The 27,489-nt window shown below is 44.5% G+C and overlaps 9 protein-coding genes across 16 annotated transcripts in view; 5 read left to right on the forward strand and 4 right to left on the reverse strand.

Annotated features, from left to right (window-relative positions):
• LOC108651448 (uncharacterized) overlaps nt 1–5,624 on the reverse strand; it is a 36,754-nt gene extending 31,130 nt beyond the window's left edge. Inside the window, exon 1 of the mRNA XM_018101166.3 lies at nt 5,348–5,624. The gene's annotated coding sequence lies outside the window, so the exon portion shown is untranslated. The remainder of the gene's footprint in view (nt 1–5,347) is intronic.
• Cpr66Cb (Cuticular protein 66Cb) lies at nt 1,505–3,769 on the forward strand. Of its 2 annotated transcripts, XM_018101179.3 has the most exons (3): nt 1,505–1,623; nt 2,947–3,183; nt 3,266–3,769. In XM_018101179.3, the coding sequence occupies exons 1-3, from the start codon at nt 1,612–1,614 to the stop codon at nt 3,509–3,511; spliced, it is 495 nt and encodes a 164-aa protein (XP_017956668.1). In that variant the 5' UTR covers nt 1,505–1,611; the 3' UTR covers nt 3,512–3,769. The 2 variants fall into 2 exon arrangements, with proteins under 2 accessions (XP_017956668.1, XP_017956669.1); XM_018101180.3 differs by lacking the exon at nt 1,505–1,623 and having other exon boundaries at nt 2,580–3,183.
• Pex2 (peroxisomal biogenesis factor 2) lies at nt 4,525–5,733 on the forward strand. Its single transcript, XM_018101178.3, has 4 exons — nt 4,525–4,667; nt 4,727–4,804; nt 4,865–5,296; nt 5,350–5,733. The coding sequence occupies exons 1-4, from the start codon at nt 4,629–4,631 to the stop codon at nt 5,659–5,661; spliced, it is 861 nt and encodes a 286-aa protein (XP_017956667.1). The 5' UTR covers nt 4,525–4,628; the 3' UTR covers nt 5,662–5,733.
• Nucleotides 5,734–5,803: 70 nt separating this feature from the next.
• On the forward strand, nt 5,804–10,486 carry Prim1 (DNA primase small subunit). Its single transcript, XM_018101172.3, has 3 exons — nt 5,804–5,978; nt 8,949–9,149; nt 9,211–10,486. The coding sequence occupies exons 2-3, from the start codon at nt 8,990–8,992 to the stop codon at nt 10,353–10,355; spliced, it is 1,305 nt and encodes a 434-aa protein (XP_017956661.1). The 5' UTR covers nt 5,804–5,978; nt 8,949–8,989; the 3' UTR covers nt 10,356–10,486.
• On the forward strand, nt 6,214–8,510 carry LOC108651452 (PHAF1 protein CG7083). The gene is made up of 2 exons (XM_018101173.3): nt 6,214–6,597; nt 6,678–8,510. The coding sequence occupies exon 2, from the start codon at nt 6,681–6,683 to the stop codon at nt 7,974–7,976; it is 1,296 nt and encodes a 431-aa protein (XP_017956662.1). The 5' UTR covers nt 6,214–6,597; nt 6,678–6,680; the 3' UTR covers nt 7,977–8,510.
• Nucleotides 10,409–12,260, reverse strand: LOC108651449 (heat shock 70 kDa protein 14). Its single transcript, XM_018101167.3, has one exon. It carries the CDS (start codon nt 12,032–12,034, stop codon nt 10,484–10,486), a length of 1,551 nt encoding a protein of 516 aa, XP_017956656.1. The 5' UTR covers nt 12,035–12,260; the 3' UTR covers nt 10,409–10,483.
• Nucleotides 12,261–12,461: 201 nt separating this feature from the next.
• Nucleotides 12,462–18,646, forward strand: GAPcenA (GTPase activating protein and centrosome-associated). Its single transcript, XM_018101161.3, has 9 exons — nt 12,462–13,243; nt 13,606–13,944; nt 14,005–14,188; nt 14,643–14,830; nt 14,905–15,995; nt 16,070–16,258; nt 16,348–17,067; nt 17,132–17,587; nt 18,108–18,646. Exons 1-9 carry the CDS (start codon nt 12,925–12,927, stop codon nt 18,282–18,284), a joined length of 3,663 nt encoding a protein of 1,220 aa, XP_017956650.1. The 5' UTR covers nt 12,462–12,924; the 3' UTR covers nt 18,285–18,646.
• Nucleotides 18,645–23,056, reverse strand: Culd (CUB and LDLa domain). The gene is made up of 6 exons (XM_018102640.3): nt 22,780–23,056; nt 22,382–22,706; nt 21,917–22,321; nt 20,928–21,296; nt 20,160–20,870; nt 18,645–20,064 (listed from the first exon to the last, which is right to left on the reverse strand). Exons 1-6 carry the CDS (start codon nt 22,975–22,977, stop codon nt 19,175–19,177), a joined length of 2,898 nt encoding a protein of 965 aa, XP_017958129.1. The 5' UTR covers nt 22,978–23,056; the 3' UTR covers nt 18,645–19,174.
• A 259-nt stretch (nt 23,057–23,315) lies between these two features.
• On the reverse strand, nt 23,316–27,489 carry Idh (isocitrate dehydrogenase [NADP] cytoplasmic). Of its 7 annotated transcripts, none has more exons than XM_089259887.1 (3): nt 25,296–25,586; nt 24,850–24,900; nt 23,316–24,788 (listed from the first exon to the last, which is right to left on the reverse strand). In XM_089259887.1, the coding sequence occupies exons 1-3, from the start codon at nt 25,389–25,391 to the stop codon at nt 23,502–23,504; spliced, it is 1,434 nt and encodes a 477-aa protein (XP_089116013.1). In that variant the 5' UTR covers nt 25,392–25,586; the 3' UTR covers nt 23,316–23,501. The 7 variants fall into 7 exon arrangements, with proteins under 7 accessions (XP_089116013.1, XP_089116014.1, XP_017957831.1 ...); XM_089259888.1 differs by having other exon boundaries at nt 23,316–24,758; nt 24,823–24,900; XM_018102342.3 differs by lacking the exons at nt 24,850–24,900; nt 25,296–25,586 and adding an exon at nt 27,318–27,489 and having other exon boundaries at nt 23,316–24,758.

The following is a 27,489-nucleotide window of genomic DNA, read 5'->3' on the forward strand; positions in this document are numbered from 1 at the left end:
AAAAAAAAGACCTATTACAGACCTTCATTTACTGCAAATGAACTAAATTGTACACGAAAACAAAATGACTTTTTGTGTAATACGAAAAGCATTTACAAATCGAAGACATATGTGAATTACTTCTAAGGCTGATTGTCGAATAGCTGCATGAAGTATACGCTCCGTTGGCTAATTAACCAACTGTGTGGAGCAGTTGCCTCCAGAAAGATCATTCAATTGAAAATTGACGCAAAATAATTGGTCAATTTCTCAATGCTGTTTGAAGTACAATCTAAACGACGTGCTGCTAATGAAAATCTATCTGCAATAAAGGCCTCCAGCAGCAGCAGCAGCAAACACTTAAATATTACAAAAGCTGGGTTTTATAGTCCGCTCGATTGTTTATTGTGGCCAAAAGGGAGCCAAAATAATGCTCAGCTTACAATTTACGATTAGCGCATTAAAAGTAAACGATAGCTGGCACAAAGGTTGACCAGCAGCAGCTTAGCAGCCTCCACAATGCATAGCTAATAATAGTGCCTCAGACGGGTGTGATAGGCTAAGGAATACCTCTTCAGTGTGGTAAAATATGACTGGGAGATAATATATATATATATTATATTTAAATGGGATAGACAGTATAGTATATCGCATCTACAGCAGGCCCTCTGTTGGCCTTTCAATGTTCTTCAGACTTAGAACATGAAGATTTATAGAGGATTTGAAACTTCTTCGAAAGAGTTGTTTATCTTACTCTAAGATTTTTTTCGTATTTATTCTAATATTAATGGGAAAGAGTAGCTTAAGAGTTTAACATAATCTTGATTATCTAAAATTTATTTATTATTTATTTATTTATTGCTATCAAGAATTAATTCTAAATAACAATTTGTTAAGCCAGAGCGACAAAGGCCTTCAGGCATTGATTATCTAAAAGTCTATATACTATATATCTAATCAAATCACGCCTACTTCTACTTGTTACATTGTTGTTACATTGTTACATACCATTCCCAACAAAATCATCATACCCTCTTCACCCCATTTCCATTGCATTTCAGGGTATAGAAAATAACACAGAAATCAAAATCATGGCAAAGTTGAACTCAAAATTTGGGTCAAACTGCGTTTTAATGCTCTCGGAATTTACAAGATTTTGCAGAGGAGTTTTTCTTGTACTATGTAGCGATAGAGCAACATACATATATATAGCTATCAAAGTACACAAAAAAAAACACAAAAATAAGTATGTTAAGCTACTCGTATTTGTTTGGCAAAACTAACCAAGGCACCTACACATAGTTGAGATACTAACAATAATGATTTAGTAGCCACACACACACACACACACACATAGTTAGTTGCACACATTAACTACAGTTACTAACTGAACTGTTTTACATTATTTCACAGATCAGCATTTGCAGCGCCGTTCACTGTGGACGCGTCGACAGCGACGCCGACAGCGACGTCGCGACGTTGGCTTTTGTTGTCTGACTTTCTTCCTAACTATATAAAAGCGACGGCGGCTCGTTGCAACCATATTATTCAGTTGTTGAATCCCGTTGCGTGCAGCTCGTGGAACGTCGATCAAACCAAAATCAAGTTACACTCAAACCAAAACCAATTAAAATGGCCTTTAAGGTGAGACCAAGTCAAAAAGGATAACAGTTATATAATGAAAGGATATTCAACGAACTGCAGTGCATCCTGCAAGGATAACAGTTACCACAAAAAGTGCTGAAAGTGTATAAAATAAAAATACAAACAAGACTTATGCATCATATGTGATCATAATGATATGGCATGATATGACATCAGAAGAGTCCGATTAAGTGCTGTGTTAATATTTGTTACTTAAACTGAGGAGGCAAGAAAATGTCTGAGACTTTGTATGTTTTGAATCAGAAATCAAATTTATTGCTGGCACTATTAAGTATATTTTAAAGTCTCAAGAGAGTTTAAATATATATTCGATGTAGGACTTTTTAAGAGTTGATTTCATAGAAAGAATAAATTTATTAAGCAAAACTTATTTTGAAATTTTAACAAAGTTTATTATAGATTTGTTATTAGTTTATACAAAATTTATATAAAATATTAAACAAAAAAAAAATATATATATGTATTTAATAGAAATGAAAAAGAGAGAAAAAAGTATAGATGATTTTTAGAGATAATAAACATATTCAATGATTTCTAAAATGCACAAATTATAAAACAAAATATAAATTTATATCAAAAGCTTTCTAAAGGATATAAAATACATATTAAATGATTTCAAAAATATATACATATATATAAATTTTGTTGAAATGACAAATTGAAAACAAAAATTCTAATATATTTTTATATTTGTGTAAGATCTGCTATTTTCTATATAAAACAAAATTAATATAGTCAAACCTATTAAAGACGTTGCTCAAATTATAAATTATATTTAAAATTATACAGCCTACCATTTTATCGATAGATAGAACAAAAAAAAAAAAAATTGCCCAGAAAAGAAACTGCACAAAATATTTCAAGTTCAAGAGCTGATTGATAAATTCGAATAAGTTTTCCAGATATCAACTTTTTTATGACTTCCGATGAAGTTAAAGCAGCAAAAAATTCCAGTTTCAAAATATTGCTTTTCGTATCAGATAAAAAAAAAACAACGACAACAATTGTAACACCACAAAAGTTGCAGCTAACCACAATTAAAGTAAATGTTACAATTCAAGTCGAGTGTAGCCAAGTGGCAAAAGCCACTAAATAGCCACAACCACAGCGGCCACAACCACTGCAAGCACTTCATTAAAAATGCACAAACACACACACACACACACGCACAAAAAGGAGATGTTGTTGGGAGCGGGTTTTTCGCAAACAGTTGTTGAACTTAGCGCTAATTGCGAGACCTCCTCCACCGAGCGATGTTAACAAACAATTAGCTAAGTCCGCTGTCCAATTATGCAATTGCAGTATCTGATTTTGGCGTCAGCTCTCTGCTTGAGCTTGGCCTATCCGGTGGACCAACATCATTATTATGAGGAGAGCCACGGCGGCTATGAGCATCTGGCCCATCATGAGGCGGCGCCGATACACGACTATGGACAGCATCAGATTGAGCGCGTCTCCCTGGGCGAGGAGCATGGACATGAGATACCACACTACGAGGTGGAACAGCATCACACAGAGGATGAGCATGTGGATTACTATGTGAGTGGGCGGGTGGCGAGTGGCTAATGAATAATTGTAAGTTTACGTTCTCCTTATCTTTCGCTCTCCCTCTCCGTCGTAGGCCCCTCCCAAGTATGCCTTCAAGTATGGCGTCAACGACTTCCACACTGGCGATGTCAAGTCGCAGCATGAGACCCGCGACGGTGACACCGTGAAGGGCCAATACTCTCTGGTGGAGCCCGATGGTTCCATTCGCACTGTGGACTACACCGCCGACAAGCACAATGGCTTCAATGCTGTCGTTCACAAGACAGCGCCAGTGCACCACCATGAGGAGATCCATGATCTGCACGAGCATCACTATTAAGTAACGAATGCCTTTAACCCCAAGAGAGCAAAAAACAAACATGAGACCATATAAAACTATATATGTTTCTAGAGTTAGCCAAATTTCTTGATAAAGTCGCTTCATCAAACACACACACACACACAAACCCTTAAACACATACAATCGAACGATCCATGTAATGTAATCAGCTTCATATCTCGTAATTAGGACTCTGATAAACACCGCGCACTCCTCTTTGTCCGAGTGCAGGCATTATTATACTACATAATACTCATATATCATTTTTACATTGTATTTTATTTCTGTGATAGCAACTAATTTCCTCTAGCTACCTACATTCTTTACTCACTCTTAGCTCACTCACTCTTTTTCTGTCTCTTAGTCACTATTTTATCTGCTACGATTCATCCGTTTCTAAGTTCTAGTTCATTCACTCAGACGAATTTATCAATCTATATACCATATATAATTTCATTAAATAATGTAAAAAGAGTTTTTACAGAGAACAAACAAATAAACATAAAAACAAACGAATTGTAAATTGTGTAATAAAGACAATGTGAATTATGTACTTTTTATAAAATCAAAAAAGAAAAATAGTCTTTTTATTTGGTTTCCTTTTTATATTTGGCCAATGAACTTGCACTTAAAGCCATTAACATTTGCCATTTTTATGGGGTTTTTTTGTATGTCCAAAACAAGTGACAAGTCCAACTGGTTAGCAATAAAAAGTGATTACAAGAAAAGCGTCAAAAATTTTTTCCGCTTTTGAACGGGTTTGAAATATTTGTTTTGATTGAAATTACATAATATGCGAATTGCTTCCTAAATGGTGGGCAATAAATAATTAATTGCCAATAAATTGTTTGATAAAGACATAAGTGTCCAAAAAATATATCCAAGAGTCGCCAAGTGAGATTTATGAGTATATTTAAACTGATAAAGTTGAAAAAACTTCAAAATGCATGTTAAAGGTGGAGTAGTAGCGCGCAGCTGTGGAGCAGCACTGTTAGACAGCTGTTACTTAACATACAATTATCAATGTGTGCACACCTACCATTTGACGAATACAAGGAATGATAACAAAAGGGCAGAGTACAGCAGGCAGATGAGAATCCGCTGCATGTAAACAAAAATGTTGGCCAAGAATAAATATGTGCCGCGCGTTAATCAGGTAAAGGGATAAATTGAATAACAGTCAATCATATTATTATCCTTAATATTATCATATAGATAGATGCCATTTATCTCAATAAAGACATAGCCCGCATGATACGGGACAATCTGCTCGAGAATTTACAGGCAATATCGGTGGGTATTACAATATTATCTTATATGGTGCCTCAATGGCTAATCTTAACCTAATTTCAGCCAGCGCTTTTTATCAGAATACAACCCGAGTTGGATTTACTTATACAATCGGCTATCTGGTTTGGTTCAGTGGGAAAACGTTGCTCGACATTTGGTCAACAACTTTTGGTCTTAGCTTACGATGCGGAAAAGTTAACAGTTTCACGATTGGCTTTGCATTTTGCGTTAACTGTGCTGCCGGGATACGTGAAGAGCTGGGAGGAGAGGCGTCTATCTCGCCGCGTCGAATGGTTTAGCAGAGCTATAACGTGGACGGAGAATAGCGCCCTTGTCTTGAATGTGCTTAACTATTTTCGATTTCTAAAGACGGGACGGAAACCTACGTTAATTGACTTTTTGCTGGGGCTGGATTACATTAGTTTGCGTAACAATCAAAGACGCGATATTGGCTACAAATACCTGACCCGTGAATTGCTCTGGGGCGGCTTTATGGTACGATATCAATAGAAAGATAAAGATAGCAAATAACATATCTTCACTTACAGGAAATTCTGGGTCTCTTGCTGCCGATAATCAATTTTCGTAAAATCCAAAGACTATTAAAGGCTGGCTTCTTTGGTGAGGAGTCCCAACATTCCAAACGACGTGAGAGTTTGAAGCGAGATCTGATTGCTGCCAAAATGACTGCGAATACCACTTGTACATATTGTGGAGAACGTCCTACGCAGCCCCATCACATGGGCTGTGGACACATTTACTGTTACTATTGCTTAAGCGCTAATTTATTAACGGATGCCGACTTTAGTTGTGTTAAATGCGGTGCTAGCTGTCCAGAACACGGTGCACAGATTGTTTAATTATTGTGATGTCATTTTTGTACACTAGACATAAAGTATTTATAAATACATAAAGTGCGTAAAGGTAGAAAACTTCTCTTTTGCTTCTGTTTGGCGCGCTTGAAAAATGTATAAAATAGGGTATGAATCTCTCTCGTAACCTGGTCACACAGTTTGTTATTGTGAGTGCGGTGCGTGGTGTGGCTTTAATTGTAAATCGTGATTTACGATAAACTTACTCGATTTAATTACAATAAAGTGCACAACTGAAGAGCCTTTTTATATTAAATTACGAGGAATCGTTGGCAGCTTCTTAGGATTCCATATACAATTGAAACGTAAGTGCAAAACACTCCAGAAAAAGCGCGCCAAAAATCGCTGCGCTGCTGCTCAACACAGCTGTTGCGTTCTAAATGAGCGTTGCCACCTCCAGGCAACCAAACATATCAATTACAAATAAAATATTTACTTACTTATTTATATATAACAATGCGCAAAACTGGCTAATTCTTTGAGTGTATTAAAATGTATATCATTTAATTTAATTAGAATGTAAGCTTAGAACCATTCAATGAATTTGCAAAATCAGCTGTTTGAACAATCTGGCAATATTTCAACTTTGTTATTACATTACATTTGTATTTCTGCTGCGCATTTGCCTTTTTTTTGCCTTTGTTCGGAGTGTGAATTAGAAAACGATAATAAACTTTAGAAAATACGCAAAGCTGTAAAATAAATAGCAAAACGCCCTTAACTTAAACGTTTACGCAATCAAACAGTTGGACGTGCAAAATAAAAAGCAAGAATAATAGCACAGACACCAAAAACAACACGAAACACGGGGCAGAGGATAAGAAGAAACAACGGACTTGAACAAATAACAGACAAAAACAATAACAAAAAACAAAACGAAATTGCGCATATTTTCGTGGGTCGCAGCTGATTTCACATATCAAGGTCAGTAGGTGGCAAAAAAAAATTGTAAAATTACAACAAAAATCAAAATAAATAAAAAACAAAAACAAATTTTGTCACAGAATATGCTCGACCTGGAAATTGTGCCTGAGATCTCGCTTGGCTGCGATGCGTGGGAGTTTGTGCTGGGAATGCACTTCTCCCAAGCGATTGCCATCATACAGTCGCAGGTGGGCATCATAAGAGGTGTACAAGTGCTGTACTCGGATACGAATCCGTTGGGCGTGGACATCATCATAAATCTGCCGCAGGATGGATTACGTTTGATCTTTGATCCAGTTGTTCAGCGTCTGAAAACCATTGAAGTGTTCAACATGAAATTGGTGAAGCTGAAATATTGCGGCGTCTATTTCAATTCACCCGAAGTGTTGCCCAGCATCGAACAGATCGAGCATTCGTTCGGAGCCACCCATCCAGGTGTTTATGATGCGGCCAAACAGCTCTTTGCATTGCATTTTCGCGGACTTAGCTTCTATTTCCCCGTGGACAGCAAACTGCACTCTGGCTATGGCCATGGATTAGGCTCCCTGGTCTTTCTGAATGGCGCCTCGCCTGTGGTCTCCAAAATGGCACTGTATGCGGGCAGCAATGTGGCCGAGAATCGGGCTCCTTCACTGCCATTGTCCTGCTACCATAGACAAATGTATCTGGAATCGGCCACCGTGCTGCGGACCTCATATGGCCACACAAAGGGCTTGAAGCTGAAACTATTTACTGAGGGTTCGGGTCGGGCACTAGAGCCACGCCGTCAGTGCTTTACGCGTGAGCTGCTTTTCGGCGATAGCTGTGAGGATGTCGCCACCAATTTGGGTGCGCCCAATCGCATCTTCTTCAAGAGTGAGGACAAAATGAAGATTCACAGTTCGAGCGTCAATCGCCAAGTGCAGAGCAAACGCAGCGATATATTCTTCAATTATTTCACCCTGGGCATCGATGTGCTCTTCGATGCTCGGACACAGACCTGCAAGAAGTTCATACTGCACACCAATTATCCGGGCCACTTTAATTTCAATATGTACCATCGCTGTGAATTCCAGTTTCAGCTGGAGACCGATCATCAGTCGAGCGAGAGCGACAACAAGCATGATCATGTCAATATAACTGCCTACACCAAATGGGATGAGATTAGTGGGTCGCTGGCAACGTCCGAGCGTCCGGTGGTGTTGCATCGTGCCAGCTCCACGAATACAGCGAATCCCTTTGGCTCGACCTTCTGCTACGGCTATCAGGATCTAATCTTTGAAGTGATGCCGAACAATCACATCGCATCGGTTACCTTGTACAACACAGCACCGCCGCGGCAGCCAGCGCATTCCTGGCAGCAGCATAAAATGCAGGACATTCGTTTGACTGTCGCCTAGAAGATGAACAGAATGGATCGCTGGCTGCATTATCCTTGCTGTCCTGATTCGTTTGTAATTGTGGCTGTCTGTGTGAGCGTGCGTGCGTGCGAGCGTGTTGATGATGAATTTTAACTTTAAGCAACAAAAACAACAGAAAACATGATCTAACTTAGACCTTAAATAATTAGTAGTTACATTACGAGTATATATAGTTATATATATATATATATATCTATATAGAATTTCTATATAGCAAGCTAAGCAAATTTATCAGACTCACTGACCATATAAGTATATACATATATTGTTTTTGCGGTTCTATTATTATTCCATTTATGTTAACTCGACCTCAATTTCGACTCGACTCATTCAATTGACAATTAATTAGCTGCGTATATTTTTTAATTGCATGTCGTTAAAATATCTAAATATTTTAAGCTCAAACGTGTATTTCTCTTTAAAAAAGAAACAAAAAAACGGAAAACAAAACAAAAATCATCAAAAAAATTATATATATAAAAATATAGCAATAAGGTTTCGACAAAAACAAAACATTATGAAGTCGTTTTACTTTACTTATCGTCATAAACTCATGTAGTGCTGTAATGGTAGACCCCGTTGAAGAGCTTATCTCATTTACTGCTGATGTTGACTCTACTTAATACAATTACACCTCTCTATGCGCTTATGATAGAGGGAGTTTATACATGCGTATGAGTGTAATATAAGCTCAATTCTAATTAGACCTACTTATTTAGCATTATATATAAATAACGTTTTTCCATGCGATTCTCAGAATGTTAAAATAGGAATGTACTATTTAGCTCTTAAGTTGTATACTTCAGAATATCTCGTAGAATCAGTTGTTCTTGTAATTATCATCTATTTTGCCTCTCATTAGGTTTGTCACGAGCTTCAACTTATATAATTTCCCTTTACTTATAAGAACAGTTATAGATTTGCCTTATTTTCAATTCTCTTTTTTTTTAGCATTTAATTTCATAAATTCCTTTGCATAAGACATTCTCGACATGCCGGAACTGAACACAGAGCAGGACACTCAGCCACAAGCAACGACAGAGTCCAAGGCGCCCGCCTACGACCCAAATATACTGCCAGATATGCTACCCGTCTACTATAGACGCCTCTTTCCACACGAGCCCTTCTATCGCTGGCTGAACTATGGACATTGTAAGATCTAAGCCCTACTAAAATGTTAACAGAATATATTTAAAACATATCCACTTTTCAGCTGAGGACAATATATTTGTGAATCGGGAAATTTCATTCACGCTGCAGGATGATATCTACATACGCTACTTGTGCTTTGAGACGCAGGCGGAGCTGGAGAAGGAGATCTGTACGCGTAATCCCTATAAAATAGATATCGGGCCTGTGATGAACATCAGGCCAAAGAACTTCCGCACTGTGGCCGGTGGCTTGACGCCCGTACAGCGTGAATTGGTCTTCGATATTGATGCTACGGACTATGACGATATACGTAACTGTTGTTCGGGTGCAGAGATGTGCCTCAAGTGCTGGAAGTTTATGATGTTGGCGGCGAGAGTTTTGGATGTTGCATTGCGCGAGGATTTCGGCTTCGAGCACATGCTGTGGATATTCTCGGGTCGTCGAGGCATACATTGCTGGGTATGCGATCACACGGCTCGCCATTTGGACGCGCGTGCTCGAGCAGCGGTCGCTGAGTATCTAAATATTCTGAGCTATACGAACAATGTGGCCCGTGTCCAAATTGGCGATCGTACGCATCATAGCCTGCGGCGTGCTTTGAAAATTGTGGAGCCCATGTTTGAGGAGATCATCCTCGAGGATCAGAATCTGTTTGGGTCTCCCAAAGGCGTCAGCAAACTGCTGCAAATGGTTAGCGACGAGGGGGCTCGCAGTGATTTGGAGGCGTATCTGCAGAAGAGCCACGAGGATGGCGCCCACTCGAAATTGATCTGGGAGAGCTTTGTGCGCTATGCGAATTCGATGCGCACGAGTGCGGCCAATGTGTGGAGTCGCAAGCTGAAGCACATTGTGGAGGAGGTGCAGCTGTGCCTGCTCTACCCCCGGCTGGACATCAATGTGACCAAAGGCTTCAATCACTTGTTGAAGGCGCCCTTCTGCATCCACCCGGCCACGGGCAAGGTGTGCATACCGTTTAGTGCCAGCGCCGTGGGCAAGTTTGATCCGACAACGGTGCCCACCATCTCGCAGCTGCTGCAGGAGATCAATGCCTATGATGACAAGACGAAGAGCTATATGGATGCGCCCGAGGACAAGAGTCGCATCAAGGACTACAAAAAGACGAGCATGTTCAAGGGCGTTGTGGTCTTCGAGGAGTTTCTGCGTAAGCTGGAACGGAACTTCAAGACGAAGTCAATGGACTTCTAGAGACAGATTCTCGCTTGGACACATATGTAGCTCTAGGCCCAATTGATTGAAGCTTTTGGATTTATTATATACTCTGTTTTTATTATAAGCATTAGGCTACCAACAATAAATAGACTAAATGATTGAGTTCACATGCAACGCAGCCGCACCAATGGCACAACATTACCATCCTTGTCATCCCAATCCACTTCGACCTCCAGCTGAAATAGTCCGTCATCGATGGTCGGCGTCGTGTCGGGCAGGTGGGCCAATATTTCGCTTTGTCCGGTGCGCAGCTTGAACGAGGCCAAGGCATCGATGGCATCCCCCTCGCCCGACTGTGGCAGTGTCACTTTGATCTTGGCGGGCAATATGCTGCCCTTGCTCAGAACCAGCTTGGCATTCGTCTCATCGTTGCCATGCCAAATGTACAAATCATCCTCGACGAGAACACAATCGTCGTCCTTTTCCAGCTGCGCCTGCCGCGGATCGAGCAGGAAGACCGCCTGCCGGGCACAGCCGATGGCCACCACCTCGTCCGTGGAGTGGCTATTGTGCAGCTTGGCGTCGGGAAAACGAGCTGCGACTGCTGCTTGCAGCTTGGGTATTTGCATGGTTGCGCCCAGCAGCACAATATCGTCGATGCGCTTTAGCTCCGGATGCGCCTGCTGAGCACGCTCCACACACTCGCTCAGCTGCTGTATCAGCCCATTGATCACCGGCTGGATGAGACTCTCGAAGCGTGCGCGCGACATTTGCGCATTGTAATCAACGCCATCCATCAGGGAATCTATGTACAGCTGCGTGGAAGGCAGCGTTGTCAAGATATGCTTGCAATTGGCTGCAGCAGTTCGAATTTTGGCCAGCGAACGACGTGACTCGTGCGGATCCAGTTTGTACTTGCGCTTGAACTCCTCGCAGATGAACTGCACCAGCGCATCGGTGAACTGACGGCCGCCAATGGGAAAGGGCCCGAAGGTGGCCAGCTCAATGAAAAAGCCATTCTGCACGGCATACAAGGCAAAGTCGCTGTACAATCCGCCGCATTTAATGGTCAGCACATGCCGACGTGCCTCCTCCTGCTTCTCCTGCTGCTCCTCGCCAATTTTATAGCAAAGTACTGCGGCTGTGGGCTCGGCAATGATTTGGGCTACATGAAAACCAGCCGATTTGGCAGCATCCGAGAGCATCTTGATCGATTTCGCCGGATAGTAGCTGGGTATGGAGAGCACGGCGATTGGCTCGTGCTGTGTGTCCGTATAGTATTGCCTCGCCAGCTCCAGTTCCGCTCGCAGCAGTTCCACGGTCACTTCAAAGGCGCTCATCTCTTTCGTGACAATCGTATCGTCTTGATCATCTCTATCCGCCGGCACTGTGTGCTCCATGCGGAACACAAAGGCCTCTTTATCGTATTCACAAGGCACTTCCTTAAGCGCCAATTTGTTAAATTTATCTTCGTTCAGCTCCTCCTCTGGCTGCAGCAGTTGAAAACTGTGCGCCACCGCTTGCTTGGGTCGTGTGGCCATCTTCTGTTTGGCCGTCAGGCCACATTCGGTCTCCGTATCGCCGTTCCATAGCAAACACGCTTGCGAGACGCGATCACCTTGCTTGTTGGCGATTACCTCAGCCTTGCCATCGGCCTTTACGTAAGCAATGCACAGTGTGCTGTTACCGACTTTAATGCCAAAACGCGGCCACATTTCGCTGCAATTAAAATAGTGCCTGACAGTGTACAGAAATTTATGAAATATTAAAAAAATATAGCAACGAAATGCAGCACGCGCACGTTTTTTTTTGTCAGACAGCGCGGTAATACTATCGCCACTATCGATATTTAACAGTGCTGCAAGCGTTTCATAACAGTGCTGTGTATAGATATTTTTTTGTGGGCGATGTGGAATGTGTCTGCCTGCTAATCACAGGATATGAAATGTGCCGCTTTTATAGATAGTCACTTTATAGTATTTTTAATTTTTTGAAAAACTGAAGATACTAAATAAAAAATGAGTTTAGAAACTGTATACTTAAGTCTACTACCATCAAGGAAGATTCATCCGGTCAATCGTGTGGAATGTATGCTTGTTGTACAACAGTTTACTTTTGCATCAGATGCCAGCACTAGCGCAAGGTGCAGCGTTTACCAACACCACAAAAATATGTAAACAAAAATCTATACATAGTGTACGTAAAGCAGGCAACTATTGACCCCAAATACGACATAAGCGCCACCCCACGATACAAAACTGTAGTTTTTGTGTCAAGCAAATAGAACGCACACAGACACACAAACACACACAGAGACACATGCAACGCAATTGACGCCCCCCAAAGAAACCCCAACAAAAAAAAGTAACGATTCGTCATCGATTTAAGGCAAAAGCTAAACAATGGAGCGGAGGTGCATTGAAAATTAAAAAATTCCTAATTGAATATGAGCAAAAATAGAAATACGTTTATCTAACTGCAAGAAAATGCGCATTTCATAAACTTACTCGAATAAACAGAAGGGAAAGAAATTCGTAGCGAAACGAAATAAAACAACCTTGAAGTAAATCGCACACACCAACACACACACAGTAGAGCCTACATAATGGATGATAATTTGAGCACGAAATCCTCGGAGTCTTCGATTACAACCAGTGGTGAATACGAGATTGTGAACGATAGCAATGTGGCTACACCGCTGGAGCAATTGGCACCACCGCCAGCGGCGTCCACAGTGGGTGCCCAAGTGACCGAATCACTGAGTGCTCTACCGGTTTCACCTGGTGTCGGCGATGCTGGCGGCGATCGCTCACCCACTTTGGACATGGCGCACAATCGCAATCTAAGCGACATCAAGCACGAGATGACGGACGCGCTGCGTGATCTGCATCTGGAACGCAACAGCTTGGCTGCCAATACAGCAGGTGAGTAACGACTGCTGAGCATAGGGAAAATTGAGTAATAAAAACGAACCGAAGAAGACAGCTGAAGCTCAGTTGTTTGCCAGACACCAGCTGCGCACACACAACGTTCCATATTTGGACGCAAGCGGCTTTTAAATAGGCGGCGGGAGGGTGGACTTAAAAGTAAGCCCAGTGCGCAATCTTATCTAAACGAATGGCTTCCACTTCCACTGGCTGTCATGGTAACAAAAGCAAATAACAAACAAAAATAATTCAGAAAAGCTATCGAATCGCATTCCACATAAAAGATCAATACGATATTTTCATTTAAATTTCAACCATATAGAGGCACTTTTGTCATAATTGCCAATTAACATTCGCAGCTGTCAACGATAAGACGCGTCATCAACAGCAGCAGCGGCAGCAGCAGCAGCAGCCACAGCCTCAACAGCCGCAACGAACGGAGCAACAACAAAAATCATTGACTTTGCCATTGGCTGGACGGAAAGCACAGACCGAGACCGCAGGCGATACGGAAATGCGTTTCAAATGCAATCTATTCTCGCCCAAGGGCTGCGATGAATCAGAGGATTTATCCAATTCGGAGCACAATCGTGTGGGTCAGTCGGTGTTCTATGATTGTATCGATGCGAGTCCCGCCTGCATTGAGGAGAAACAGGATGCCATGAAGCCCGAGAAAGGCGACACCACCGATGAGGAGGGTAAGCGCGAGAAGCCTATTGATATACTCAGCCAGATCTAAACAAACTGCTCTTCAATAGTTTCAGAAATCGATCAGGGCTGCACTATATTCGCTGGTGTCACCTACTTGGGCGCTGCCAATATCAATGCCCCAAAGTCGGAGACAGATGTTTATCGCATCATGAGCGAACTGAACAGTGGCTCCAAGTCGGTGGGCCTCAAGATCACAGTCAGCATACCCAATTGTTCCGATGGACTGGTTGTGTAAGTAATCAAGAAGAGAAATGTCTTGGCCTGATATTAGAATAACATTTCTTGGATCGCCTTAAGAGGAAATATGGGAAAAAATAGTGTACTACGCTAATATAACATGTAAAAGACAAACTGTTATTCGCTTTTATCTGAGACATGCTTTAATCATACTGTTGTAAATGGCAAGCTGCAACGCGCTTTAATTAATTATATTAAACAGATGTCAGAGGCAAGCCGAGAATATTAAAAACTACTGCCATTGGCAAGCTGTTACTCACTTTAACATATTCTATTAAGCCTATGTAAACACTATGTTAGGCGTATAGTCTATTTTAGGTACTTTAAGCCCGCATTTTCAATTATGGTTTTCCATTTCTTCTTGCAATATTTCTCACAATTATTTCGATTTGCTTGATACTCATAATCGTAATTAGTCACACCTTCCATAATATCTCACTATTTGCAGTCTACACGATGCGGAGAGCAATACGATTATAGCTACCTATGAAATATCAAGCATTATATTGTATTATCGCGGGCCCGTGGACACCGCAGAGAACGGTTGCTTCGCTTTCACATGGTTGCATGGAGAAGCTTTATTCCAGTGCCATGTGTTCCGCTGCCATATACCCGAGGCGGTAAACCAAGTGAGCGGTGAGTGTATCTAATCTCGCGGACATGATTCATATATATGTATTTTCGTATTCATATTCCTGTTCCGTTTTCAGCCTGCTTTCAGAAGGCATTCCAAACGTATGCGCCCAGCATGAGCTGCAGTTTGACTTCGGCTGTGGATATGGCTAACTCGGTGACATCGGATATCAGTGGAAATCCCCTGAATACCGCTGGCTATGAATTTATTGTTTCGCTGGAAATACGCGAGAAGGTAGCCAAGAACTCGTATGCAGCTGTGCCGCGTGATCGTGGCTGCTTCAAGCTGCGCGCCAACACGGACAAGGAGGTGTGCATCACAGTCAAGCAGACGGCGTCGAATGTCCTGCAGCCGCTGTACATTGAGCGCTGTTTCGGTGTACTCGTCGCACCCGGCAAGCTGGTGGTCCAAAAGGATATGCATCTGATTGACATGCTGAACATGGGCTATGTGCAGGTCCCGGGTGCGAGCACCGAGCCCGACTCGGTGAGCGCCTGCCTGAATGCCTATGCCATACGGGCCGAGTGGAAGGCGCAGGAGAAGGCATTCGAGCAACTCAATCAGGAAACGTCCAAAACAAACCTGACCGTCGCCGTGGACATTGTTATGCGTGGCATACAGGAGCCGGTGCGCTTTGTCATTGAGACGCCGGTGAGCATTCAGTCGGCCAGCGAGATGCGCATCAGGGATCACTTTATGTCCAAGCGGCCGATGACGCTGCGCTTCTATTTGCATCTGAAGCGCACAGACGAACTCAACTGGAAGGTGAACAGTATTGATCCCTCGGAGGAGATTACCGATCTTCAGACCGGCCAACAAGGCTCCTCGGCTCTGTTCCTCAAGCTGGGCATGACAAATTTATCGCGCATTGTGCGCAGCTCGTCCATTGCGTCCATTGAGGATGATTGTCCCACAGATTACAGCAGCGACGGCGATGAGCCGCTGCTCAGCGGCACTGGCGAAGTGTCCAAGGACTGCTCGCAGGATACCCTCGATGAATGGGATCCCATATTGCGGGAATGGGATGGTGAGAAGCGACCCAAAAATCTGGCGCCTTTGGTGCGTCTGGGTGTGCCCGAGGCGCTGCGCGAAAAAATCTGGCAGAAGCTGGCCAATGTGGAGGGCAAGGTGGAAATGAACGACATGTACAAGATCCTAATCACCAAAGTGAGTAATGGAACATATGAGGTTATTTAATGTCTATATGGTTAAATATTCATGTAAATATTTGTGTATTTTAGGAAACCAAATGCGAGACAGTCATACAGCGGGACATACATCGCACCTTTCCGGCGCACAAGTGTTTCAAGGAGACCGGCGGCTCGGGTCAGGATGCCCTCTTCAAGGTGTCCAAGGCATATGCCGTCCATGACAGCGAGGTGGGCTACTGCCAGGGCCTCAGCTTCATAGCAGCCAGTTTGCTGATCCATGTGAGTAAGAGGAGTCCCTTATGAGTGTTGTAACTGACTGGCAAAGCATAAAGAATAGAAGCTATTGAGGTGATTTCCATCTATTGTAGATGCCCGAGGAGGATGCCTTCTGCGTGCTGGTCGCCCTAATGTACGACTATGGACTACGTGATCTCTACAAGGCCGGCTTTGAGGTGCTCTATTTGCGGCTCTATCAGCTGGAGCGTCTTATTAAGGATCAGTTGCCGAAGCTGCATGAACATTTCACAGCTTGCGGCATTGAGACGCACATGTACGCCTCCCAGTGGTTCCTAACTTTGTATACGGCCCGGTTTCCGTTATGTTTTGTATTCCATGTACTCGACGTATTCCTGCTGGATGGCTTGCCTGTGCTGTTCCAGGTGGCCGTCACATTGCTGTCAATCTGTGAGTCGGACTTACGTCAGCTCGATTTCGAGGGCATTTTAAAGTATTTCCGGGTGACATTGCCCAAGAAGTGCCGCAGTTCGAGTCAAGCGCGCAAAATCATGAAGCAAGCGTGCGAGCGCAAGATCAAAAAACTAAAGCAGTACGAGGAGGAATTCCTGCTTAAGAAGCAGCACAGGGAGCGACTGGAGAAGGAGGCACAAATCTATGAAAATCGCTTCGGCGAGGAGCGACGCAAGCTCCAAGCAGAGATCGACTCGCTCACGCAGCAGCTGGCTGCAGCCAACGAGCGGGCAGTGGAAAAGGAAAAGAAGCACACGGGCATCATTCAGGAGTACAAGCAGATTATACAAAGGCAGGAGCAGGATATGAATACACTGAACGAGACGCTGGGCAAGTTTATGGTGAGCACATATGAAAGTGAAGTATATATAGAGGAAACTACTCTACAGATTTCTTCCATTGCAGCACACAGTTTCCAAGTGCTCGCAGTGCCTGCAGCTGATCGACGTGGGCAACGACAATGCCAAGCAGCAGTCAGGCAATGGCAGCCTTAAGCGTCACTCGGCACCCATACGCAATGCGAATGAGGCGCCCTTGGGTCCGCTAGATCCACTGAATGCCGCGGCGCAGCGAATACGCGAATTGGAGCTGGAGCTGGCGCAGACCAAGCTCGCGCAAGTGGAGGCCGAATGCAAGAATCAAGATCTAAACCATCAGCTAAACAATACGCTCAGCGAGCTGCAAACCAATCGCAACAGCTGGCAGCCCTGGCTCTCAAAGACCTTCAATTCGCTGCAGGAGAAGGTGACCACGCGCAGCGGCCAGCCGCAGCGCTCCGATCAGCCGGGGCCCACATTCCAATCGTACATGACCCAGGGGCCGACCACGGTCAGCGAGGCCAGCTCCCCGAGCGCCAATCAGGTAACCTAATGCCAGCCAAGAACAACAACAACAACAGCACAACACAATTAATACATGACAGTCGCCCGTTCAAGCCTCTTCAATCAGTTTTAAGTTCCCCTACTGCATTATTATTATTATTATTATTAACTATTCTTATATGCTAGTTTTAAGTTTACGTTCTTTGGAGTATTAATTCTTTGTTTGAGCCCTGTGAATGGCTTTAAAAATTTTGTTTCGAATACTGAAAGTTTTGTGAGCACCTGCGTTGCCATTGACCATACTCCAATTTGTTAATCATTATCATGCATTATTTATATACATATATATAGAGAGATATCTACATACATACTTGAAGAATTTATTATATATGCTTATATATTTAGTTGACTTTTTATATATAACCTACATAATGACCTTATTTGCTGTGTTGATTTAATTGACAATGGATTTTCTTTGTTTTTGCCACTGAAATAAAAGTCTGTGCACATTAATATATAATATATGTATATATAATTGATATCCTTCTCTGTTTTTATAGGAGTACAAAGCGTTTGCCTTTGCCTCGGTTGGCGGCTCACCGAAATTGCCCGCTAAATTTCAGGCCACCAAATTGCGCAACAGCATCGACAGTTTGCGCAACATTGTTGTCCCCTTGGAGACGAGCAAATCGCTGCTCGCCGAGAATCTCAAGCAGCAGCTGCAATCGCAACCATAGATATATGACGCATATACGTATATCTCTAAAAATGTAGACAGTTCTGGCTAGCAGGCAGTCTTACGCCTATCGTATTCGTCTATATACATACTATATATATACTATATATACCAGTTGTAGTCATACACACACACATACATATACATACATATGTTTGTACTTTTTGCGCATTCCTTGGTTTCTATATAGAGAAATTGCATCGTTTTTCCTTTTGCACTCTAAACGCACCTAGGCTTGTCCAACTGTACGTGCATACAGTTTGGCATGCACTGCAGCAAAATAAACAAATATACGCTGAATCTTATATACAAAATATACATATATATATATATGCCATATATATCAACATGTAATGCAACAAACTGTGTAAATAATTTATTTATTTGGGTTTCATAATATTCTCTATATGTATATTTATGTATTTCTATATGAGTATTTATTTAGTTTTAAGACCAGCTTCTGAACAGCATCACATCGGGCATAATACTATCGTTCTTTTATAGGCTCCCTCTCAATATATCATCACTCCATGTTTTCGTTCTCTCCAAGCAGTTTTCTCTCCATATACATATTATTATACTCACAATGTGTATATCCCATCTTACCTTGTATACCTCCTCTCTGCAAGCCACTCGTTCAAAAACCTCTCTCTCTATAGATTCGTTTCTCTCTGTAGATCGGCTACTATATATAGAGAAATCGATCCATCTGTCTATCGGAGTTTGCTTATATATTCCTCCCTCTCTATAGATCGCTAAGACCTCTTTCTATTGGTTTCTCTCTCCATCGATTACTCCCTCTATATATACAGCTCTCTCTACATAGTCCTACATCTCTAGCATCCTTCTCTCACTGCACCTTCCCTCTCTCTCTTTCGTTTCAATCTCACTTCATATAAAAAACAATCGCTGTATAGCTTTACCTTCCTCCCTATCCCTCTCCAAGTTGGCGTAGATCAGTAAATCTGCCGAAGAGCTGCGCTGCCGTAGACGTCGCTTTGATCCGCTGCCCGGTCGCCCGCTGCTGCTGAAAGAGCGACTGCGCACGCGTCGCCGCTTGGGTCGTTGCGAGACGGCTCCAAAGCAGGACACCTGCTGCTCCGCCTCGCTGTCGCTCAGCAAATCGCGCTGAGACAGCGTCATCTGCGACTGCAGCGTTTGCACTGAGCACTCCAAGTTACCACTTGGCGTCGCCGTTGGCGTTGGCGTCGGCGTCGTCGTTGGCGTCGGCAGCGGAGTCAAGGTATGGCAATCGCTCTGCTCGGCTGCCGCGAGTCGCGCCCGCTTGCCAAAGCTGTAGCTGGAGGGATCTCTGGAGAGCTCGGAGCCAAAGTTGCTGCTGCTGCGCTCGTGCGGCATGTTCGTGCCGTAGCTGAGGAAGTCCGGATAGGGCAGATTCAGATTCGGCTCATGGGCGCCAAAGGCTTCGGGTGAGGAGAAGGTGTGGCGCAGTCGCTGCACCCGACAGCGCTGGCCATGCGGCGGCTGCTGGACCAGCAGCCAGGAGCGCTTCAGGTACGTATGCTCGGTGCAGTTGCTGCTCAGGCTCTGGTTGGTGGTCGAGCTGGGCAGCCCTAGAGTGAGTGATATATTGAGTGAATTGTCTCGAAAGGCGTCGGTACAGTCGTCCGTTGCACTGTTGTTGGTGGGCGTGGTCGCTCCAGCGGCTGCGGATAGTTCACGCCCAACGGATAGCGATGGCGGGCACGCTGCATGCCCCACGGATTGCTGCGGCGCACTGAGGATTGCGGGCGACGCCGTGCCAGACGTGCTTGCAGCGCCTGCAAACGGGATTCTGTACTGGTAAATTAGCAAGTGCAGGGGTGGGTGGAGGTGCAGGAGGAGTCTCGAATGGGGATTCAAGCAATGTCCTTACCACAAATGGCTGTGGCCAGCAGCATGCGCTGTGATAGCAACTGTTGCTGCTGCTGCTGCTGCTCCAACTGTGTTGCATCCTGTGTGGTATCGGTGGAGGCGACGGCACGTGTCATCGCTGCCGCCGAGGTGCTGGGCTGATCCTGTTCCAGGCTGCAGCTGCGATGCAGCGGCACCATCGATTGCATGGTGCAGTTACTCGGCGCCCGGCTGCAGCCCCGCTCCCTTGGCCGGCGTCGGCGCTGGCGTCGCGGCTCCCGCAACTCCTGCTGCATGCCCACCTTGATGACCTCCTCGTAGTCGGGCGGCGCCTCATAGCTGGGCGGCTCATCCGGCGGCCGGTCCTCGTCCTGGCGATCCAGCAGCTCACTGATCGTCTGCAAATGGCTTTGCAGCTCGCGCTGATGACGCGCCCGTACGCCCATGCGATAGAGTATCACCATCCAGCCGGACAGCACGCCAAAGATGCCCAGAGTGCTAATGATGAATATGCCCGTGGCTGTCTTCAAGTCCGGATACTGATCGATCTTGGGGAAGTAGTAGTTGGGCTTGTGTGAGTACCAGCGGCGGTCGTGATGCAAGTGCGCCCAGTCCTCCTCACAGGAGTCGGGCTCATCGCTGCCATCGCCGCAGTGATCGAAGCCATCGCAGTGCAGACGTATGGAAATGCAGTGATTATTCCCGCACAGAAACTCCGAGCCAATATAGCAATCTATATAGGAGAGAGCGACATTAGGCTGGAGCATAAGAAATACCTCACTCTACCCACTCAAATAATTGAAGACGCTGTAGACGATGGCCAGCTTGGAGGACATGCCGAACACCCCGCGCAGTCGTATATAGTAGCCCGTCAATATGGGCGCTATATGATTCTCCTTGCTGAGCCCATTATTCGGCCACATTACGTTCTCGATTTCCGTCGCATCGGATGTGGTGCCCTGTCTAATAGTCAGCTCCGATCGCGCCGCCATCCCATAAAAGTCATCCACACGCAATGAGATGTGCGTCTTCATCATCATGTAGTTGTTGCCCGGCTTGATGATCCAGATGCAGTCGAACAGCCGCACATCTGTGGCATTTTCAATCATGTTCATCATGGTTATGGCGCCTCCAGGTCCAGTTACCATGCCACCACAATCTGTTGAGGTAGATAGGTTACTTAACCGGTGGGTTTTAAAGGACCTAGGCCCCAAGCATCCTCTTAAGGTCCCCAAGTCCGAGGACATTCGATATAAAATGATTTAAGAGCCAGCTGCTCCATTCCTGCCGAGTCGTATTGGCCTTTAGCAGTTGAGCTGCATTGGAGTTATCTCAGCCTTGAAGGAACCTAGGATACTAGCATCATTTATGTCAAGTAGGGTTTGATTCTCAGTGGTTCAACCCCATCGAAACTGACTAAACATAGCGATTCCTTAATCTTTCTTACTCCGATTGACTGCTGGCAGCCGTAGCCCAAGTCTCTACCATCTATATATAATTAAAGTCTTACCTAAGCTATAAATAAACCATATGAAAATATATTCATATTACGCACACAGAGCTTATTTCTCTTACGCCATGTCGTAAGCCCACTTACGCCAGCCATATCGATTGCATTACCAAACTAGACCGTGTTAAAGCATCGCCTAGTTCCACTTTAGTCTGCGCCTTGACATTGAAATTTATACAACAGCCACCCGAGCACCCCACCCACAGCCCCTCAGCTGGTCTGCAATCAATAAACCAATTGTAGACCCTCGAATAGCTGCACTCACTCACCAGTGTAGGGCACCAGACGCTCGTCCTTAAGCTGCTTGGAGGAGACAAAGCTGACCTCGGCGCGAAAGCCCACGCCCGACGCGGAATTGCCACGAAACTGCAGCAGCAAGGACTTCCCGCTGCTCACTGTAATCGGCGGACGAAAGTGCTCGCCCGTGTAGGAGTCCAGCATTTGGCCATTCGAGTCAAAGATCTCCAGCGTCGAGGCGAGACCCAGCTGAAAGTCTGTAAAGTCCAGACGCACCTGGCAATTGTCCGCCTCGCAGGTGAGTATGTGCTCGATGCCATAGTCGCGCGGATAGGCCATGGGGAAATAGGGCGTCGAGATGACCTGTGGCAAGTACTTCGCATTGCCATTGCCCACAATGGACTGCTTGGGTGAGCCGCTGACAATCTTGACATTGCCTAAAGCGAGTTCGACAGCTGTAAAAGGGCGATCCCAGATGGGGGAAGAGTTTCACTCACGCTCTGAGAAGTACTGCAGGGAGAACACATGGGCATTGGTGGCTCTGTAGAAGAACTTGAGCTGCAGCGTTCTCGTTTTGCTGCGAAACACCTTGCCATCGCCGCAGAACTCCTGCCCGGAGATGGTGGTGTCGTAGGGCGGCTCCGAGAACTGTATGTGCTCGCAAGGACACATATTGGTGTTCGTGTTGCTGCAGCTCTTGGAGAAGTTGGCATGGGTGAACGTAACCCGGATCACACACTCGGCACAGGTGACCAGCTCCAGATTGCACTGGTACCACACGTCCACGCCCGTCAAGTCACTCTTGAGGCTCAGAGGTGAGCTCTATATGGGGGAGTAGACGGAGTGGGGCCTCTATAGCGAAATCTAGGACATCTATCAAGCGGCCAGCACTCACCCGGTAAGCCGTATTGCTCACGTTCCGCGCATGCAGCTCGCCTCGCTCGCCCAGCTCCAGGAAGTGTCGCCGGCCATTCCAGTGATTGCATATGTCCAAATCCCGATAGCTATTGGTGGGATAGGCACTGCCCGGCCAGCTAACGAGAGCCAGCACATAGGCCAGGCAATAGCCGTAGCCCAAGGCTTTCACCAACATCCTGACTATATCCTCGTCTGTATATCGAATGCTGATGTGCTGTCCACGAGCGTCGACTCAAGACTGGACGCAAATCCAATAAGCTGTGCAGCTCAAGAGCTCGCAGCAGAAGCCGCACAAGTGGAACATATATAAGAGGCGACTATAGCAAACGATTTGTGAGTGGGTGGGCGGCCGGGCGGCTGGGCGGCTGGGCGGGTGATAGGTTAAAGACCTCAAAGACAAAAGGAAATGAAACGTTGCTTGGCGGTATAAAAATATTTATTTATTTATTTAGTATTTTAACAAAATTTAAAAAATTCCACCTGGCCAGGGACACATTGTACGAAAAATAATAATTGTTTTTGATGGGGTCTCGCAGAGACGAACGAACATGGAATCGACATGTAAAATACATTATAAAAAGGGTAGCAAAATCAAATATACCTAGGGCTCACATTCACACAGATGTACATGGGCACAACAGGCAAATATGGACGATGAGGACATTTGAGGAGCAAGTGCTGGGTGGGTGGTAGGGGAGCTTAGAGTGATGCCTGCTGCGTGGTGCCCTTGTTGAGGGCGATCTGCAGATTCTTGGCCAGTGTGTCCATGAACTCGAAGGTCTCCTGGTAGTCCTTGCGCTCGACAGCGCTGGGGCTGCCCTTGATGCAGATGGCCAGATCCTTGGTCATCGCGCCAGACTCAATCGTGTCGATGCACACCTGCTCGAGCGTCTCGGCGAACTGCTTGAGGGGCTGATTGTTGTCCAGCTTGGCGCGATGAAGCAGACCGCGCGTCCAGGCAAAGATCGAGGCAATCGGATTGGTGGAGGTCTCCTTGCCCTGCTGGTAGAAACGGAAGTGACGCGTCACCGTGCCGTGAGCAGCCTCCGCCTCCACAGTCTTGCCATCGGGACACAGCAGCACCGAGGTCATCAGACCCAGCGAGCCATAGCCCTGGGCAACGGAGTCCGACTGGACATCGCCATCGTAGTTCTTGCAGGCCCAGACGAAGCCGCCCTCCGACTTCATGCAGTAGGCGACCATATCGTCGATAAGTCTGTGCTCATACCAGATGCCGGCGGCCTCGTACTGCTTCTTGTACTCCTTGTTGTACAGCTCCTCGAAGATGTCCTTGAAGCGACCATCGTACTTCTTGAGGATTGTGTTCTTGGTGCTCATGTACAGCGGCATCTTGCGGTCCAGCGCATATTTGAACGAGGCATGAGCAAAGTCCACAATCGAGTCGTCCGTGTTGTACATGCCCAATGCAATGCCGGGACCCTTGAAGTCATTGATCACCTCGTTGATGACCTTGCCGTCGGCGCCCTTGAATGTGAGCGTCAGCTGGCCGGGTCCGGGCACCAGATAATCAACAGCCTTGTATTGATCGGCATGGGCATGGCGACCAATGACAATTGGCTTCTGCCAGCCGGAGACGAGGCGGGGCACATTCTTGCAAATGATCGCCTCACGGAAGACGGTGCCGCCAAGAATGTTACGAATGGTGCCGTTGGGGGATTTCCACATCTTCTTCAGGTTGAACTCCTCGACGCGCTTCTCATCGGGCGTAATGGTGGCACACTTGATGCCCACATTGTACTTCTTGATGGCCTCGGCACAGTCGATGGTCACCTGATCGTTGGTCTTGTCGCGCTCCTCGATGCCCAGATCGTATGTGTGCAGCTCGACGTCGACGAAGGGCAGGATGAGCTTATCCTTGATCGACTGCCAGATGATGCGGGTCATCTCATCGCCCAGCACATCGACGACGGGTCCAGCGCGAATTTTCTGCGACATCTGTGCGGGAAAGCAAACCAAATAGGAAGGCTGTGATTTAAACAAAGATATCAACTGCACAAACCGACGACAAATACAAGATGGATATCACCTTATTGTAGACGACTTGCATTTTTTTCTTAATTTTAATATTCAGTTTACTCTATAATTTAGAAAAGTATTAATAATAAAAATGATGATAATAATGTTAGACTGATTAAGATGAAATTGAGTATGGCAAGCCAAAGTGAACTTTGATCCGATGAGAGAAAAATTGACTATAGAGAAAGCTTATTTATGAATCCAATTTGATTAGCGGAAATGCGTAATACTCAAACAGAGAATAAAACTGCGTATTTACAGATGATCAAGTGAAAGCTTAGTTAAGCAAAAAGAGAATTAATAGTCAATATACCCCGCAACCCTTTAAAAACAGAGTATACACAAAATTTAAAGTGAAAGCATGGCAAAGAAAAATGACAGTTTAGATGAAATGTGTTTAGTAGCCAAGCCAATACACTCCAGTTCACTTTGGATACAGGGTATGCACAAACCTACCGCCGCAGAGACACCGAAATTAACTTTAAAACAGTTGTTTTGCTTCAACTTTTGCGGCCCGTAGACCATATTGAGACTGCGGCGTAATGCAAACATTTCACGAACTGCAACAAATTTCTATGAATGAATCTTCTTGCTTTTTTTTTTTTTATAACAATAAGCGACAGAGCCTCCAATGGACTACACGTATTCCCGGCCAGTCACTGCGCTCAACTGATAACTGCAGACCGGCGAGCACCGTTAGGCCGCTTACAATCTCTAATGCACCAATTACAAATGCGTTGCGCAATCGCTGTTATCACCGTTATATAGCCCACTAGACTGGCAGTCAGATAAGCTCCTAGTGTGTGTGCGCCAGTGTTTTTATTTTCTCTAAAGTTAAACTAGTAATTTTTTTTTATGTGTCGAAACAAATTTCACAAAAACTTCTGAGCACAAACGAAAATACAAGTACGCCCCAGGCATGTAATCGTTATCGCATTTGCCGGCCAACAACATACATAGATATGCCAACCACTGGCATATTATGTCTCTCCCTTACTCTTGTCGCTGGGCTATCTGTTGCTTGCTTTGCTTTCTTCCCTTTTACGCGTGCCAAAAACTTTTCCATTAGCGAGCATTAAAGTGACTTTTTTATGACAAGTTCATGGTCACACGCAAAACTGATAGCCGCTGCTGATCTTTATCGATAACGATAGTTGGCACTCTGACATTGAACAGTGTTGTATAATGGCGCCATTGAGTGTTTTTGAATTGAGCGCCAGTGTGTCTGCTTTCAATTAGAAATTCTCTTATCAGATATTTATATGAAATTGTCTCAATTAAATTATTACACAACTATTTGTGCAGCTTGTCGCATCTGGCGCGTTTATATAAAAGGCAAATGTGCTAAACTATCTATATTTAGATTGTCACACTGGTGTGTGGGTGTGTGTGTGTGCGTGTGTGGTGCATGCAAATTAATACAGATACGCGATACAGCCCAATAAGCTTCTGTTGCTAATTAGTTTCGATGCTAGCTGAGCAGCTCCTTTGCATGCCAAGTAGCGTGATTTTGTCTGTACATAAATCACGCCATATTCATGACTGAAATAGGCACGCCCACAATTTTTTCGCTTTCGCCAGAAAAATATATTATTTATTTACAACTAGTTCTTGCGGTTTTGTTTTACTGTGCACTATCAGTCGGAGTAGCGTATTCTGATAAGATTTGGCATTGTTAATATGTTTTCTACGTGCTGAACAAGCGTATGTTACAATGCGAGCCCCTTGAGAATTATACTCGAACAATCGTTGTCTAATGAACAAAAAGTGACTATGAAAATATGTATATGTTTAAACTTTGAACGTTAGTTAGAGAAGAGGAAGAAGAAGAGAAGCAGAAGAGGAAAGTTGAGTTAAGCACAGGTGGCAACGTGTAAATTATTCTCTCTCTTTATACATATACATATACATAAAATATATCTTGCTCTCGCTCTTTTCAGATTTTCTTCTATGCCAACAAACCGGCTGTGCTTTAGAAAGCTAACAAAATAAACAAGCAAAGTGAATTGCATATAAGCAATGAATATGTACATATGTGTGTGAGCATTTAGATATATACCCACACACACTTGTATACACACATATGCATATGAATGTGAACATGTGTCCCACAGATTGTTTTTTTTTTTATTTTTTGGTTTTTGTATTTTGGTATTTGTGGGGAAAGTTCAACTGGAAGGCGAAGTAAAGGCGCAACAAAAGCCACAAAGTTTTAAGTCAAAGGTTATTCGTAGTTTAAACAGACGTAATTTATTCATTTAATCAGAGCTAAATACTTCCACTACATATTAACAAACGTGATTTTAGATCAACGATATGCGCACACATATATTGTGCAGCTCTAATTGGCACTTATTGCAAGTCAGCATTATGTGATATTCGTATTCTGTTCTAACTAGATAAATGCAACGCGAGAGTTTTCGATTGGGATCTCATAGACAACACCTTTACATAATAGAATTTTCGACCAGAACTTACCTTTGAGTAGTATTTAAAAAACTGACTTGCCGGTTGTTAATAAAAAACGAACACTAAACTTTTTACTGCAGACCGCAAGATGGCGAACCACTCCCAATCAGACTCAACGTAGAACTGATTGGAAACGACAACAATGGTGGGCAAGAAATGGTCTGACTATGTGTGTGCGCGC

Source organism: Drosophila navojoa, chromosome 4 (assembly GCF_054131105.1).
Source record: "Drosophila navojoa isolate 15081-1374.11 chromosome 4, UAZ_NAV_1.0, whole genome shotgun sequence".
Taxonomy (NCBI): domain Eukaryota; kingdom Metazoa; phylum Arthropoda; class Insecta; order Diptera; family Drosophilidae; genus Drosophila; species Drosophila navojoa.

What these genes read in the sequence shown, in the direction of transcription:
- Cpr66Cb (XM_018101179.3), top strand. An exon ending in ATGAGCATGTGGATTACTAT is followed by an intron (nt 3,184 to 3,265) that starts GTGAGTGGGCGG and finishes TCTCCGTCGTAG; the next exon opens with GCCCCTCCCAAGTATGCCTT.
- Pex2 (XM_018101178.3), top strand. Translation starts at nt 4,629, where the DNA reads ATGTTGGCCAAGAATAAATATGTGCCGCGCGTTAATCAG. An exon ending in ATGTGCCGCGCGTTAATCAG is followed by an intron (nt 4,668 to 4,726) that starts GTAAAGGGATAA and finishes ATTATCATATAG; the next exon opens with ATAGATGCCATTTATCTCAA. An exon ending in TGCTCTGGGGCGGCTTTATG is followed by an intron (nt 5,297 to 5,349) that starts GTACGATATCAA and finishes CTTCACTTACAG; the next exon opens with GAAATTCTGGGTCTCTTGCT.
- LOC108651452 (XM_018101173.3), top strand. Translation starts at nt 6,681, where the DNA reads ATGCTCGACCTGGAAATTGTGCCTGAGATCTCGCTTGGCTGCGATGCG.
- Prim1 (XM_018101172.3), top strand. Translation starts at nt 8,990, where the DNA reads ATGCCGGAACTGAACACAGAGCAGGACACTCAGCCACAAGCAACGACA. An exon ending in CTGGCTGAACTATGGACATT is followed by an intron (nt 9,150 to 9,210) that starts GTAAGATCTAAG and finishes TCCACTTTTCAG; the next exon opens with CTGAGGACAATATATTTGTG.
- LOC108651449 (XM_018101167.3), bottom strand. Translation starts at nt 12,034, where the DNA reads ATGTGGCCGCGTTTTGGCATTAAAGTCGGTAACAGCACACTGTGCATT.
- GAPcenA (XM_018101161.3), top strand. Translation starts at nt 12,925, where the DNA reads ATGGATGATAATTTGAGCACGAAATCCTCGGAGTCTTCGATTACAACC. An exon ending in ACAAGATCCTAATCACCAAA is followed by an intron (nt 15,996 to 16,069) that starts GTGAGTAATGGA and finishes TGTGTATTTTAG; the next exon opens with GAAACCAAATGCGAGACAGT. An exon ending in CAGCCAGTTTGCTGATCCAT is followed by an intron (nt 16,259 to 16,347) that starts GTGAGTAAGAGG and finishes CATCTATTGTAG; the next exon opens with ATGCCCGAGGAGGATGCCTT.
- Culd (XM_018102640.3), bottom strand. Translation starts at nt 22,977, where the DNA reads ATGTTGGTGAAAGCCTTGGGCTACGGCTATTGCCTGGCCTATGTGCTG. An exon ending in CCTGCAGTACTTCTCAGAGC is followed by an intron (nt 22,322 to 22,381) that starts GTGAGTGAAACT and finishes AACTCGCTTTAG; the next exon opens with GCAATGTCAAGATTGTCAGC. An exon ending in CAGCGTCTTCAATTATTTGA is followed by an intron (nt 20,871 to 20,927) that starts GTGGGTAGAGTG and finishes TCTCCTATATAG; the next exon opens with ATTGCTATATTGGCTCGGAG.
- Idh (XM_089259887.1), bottom strand. Translation starts at nt 25,391, where the DNA reads ATGTTTGCATTACGCCGCAGTCTCAATATGGTCTACGGGCCGCAAAAG. An exon ending in ATTTCGGTGTCTCTGCGGCG is followed by an intron (nt 24,901 to 25,295) that starts GTAGGTTTGTGC and finishes TCTAAATTATAG; the next exon opens with AGTAAACTGAATATTAAAAT. An exon ending in TGCAAGTCGTCTACAATAAG is followed by an intron (nt 24,789 to 24,849) that starts GTGATATCCATC and finishes TTTAAATCACAG; the next exon opens with CCTTCCTATTTGGTTTGCTT.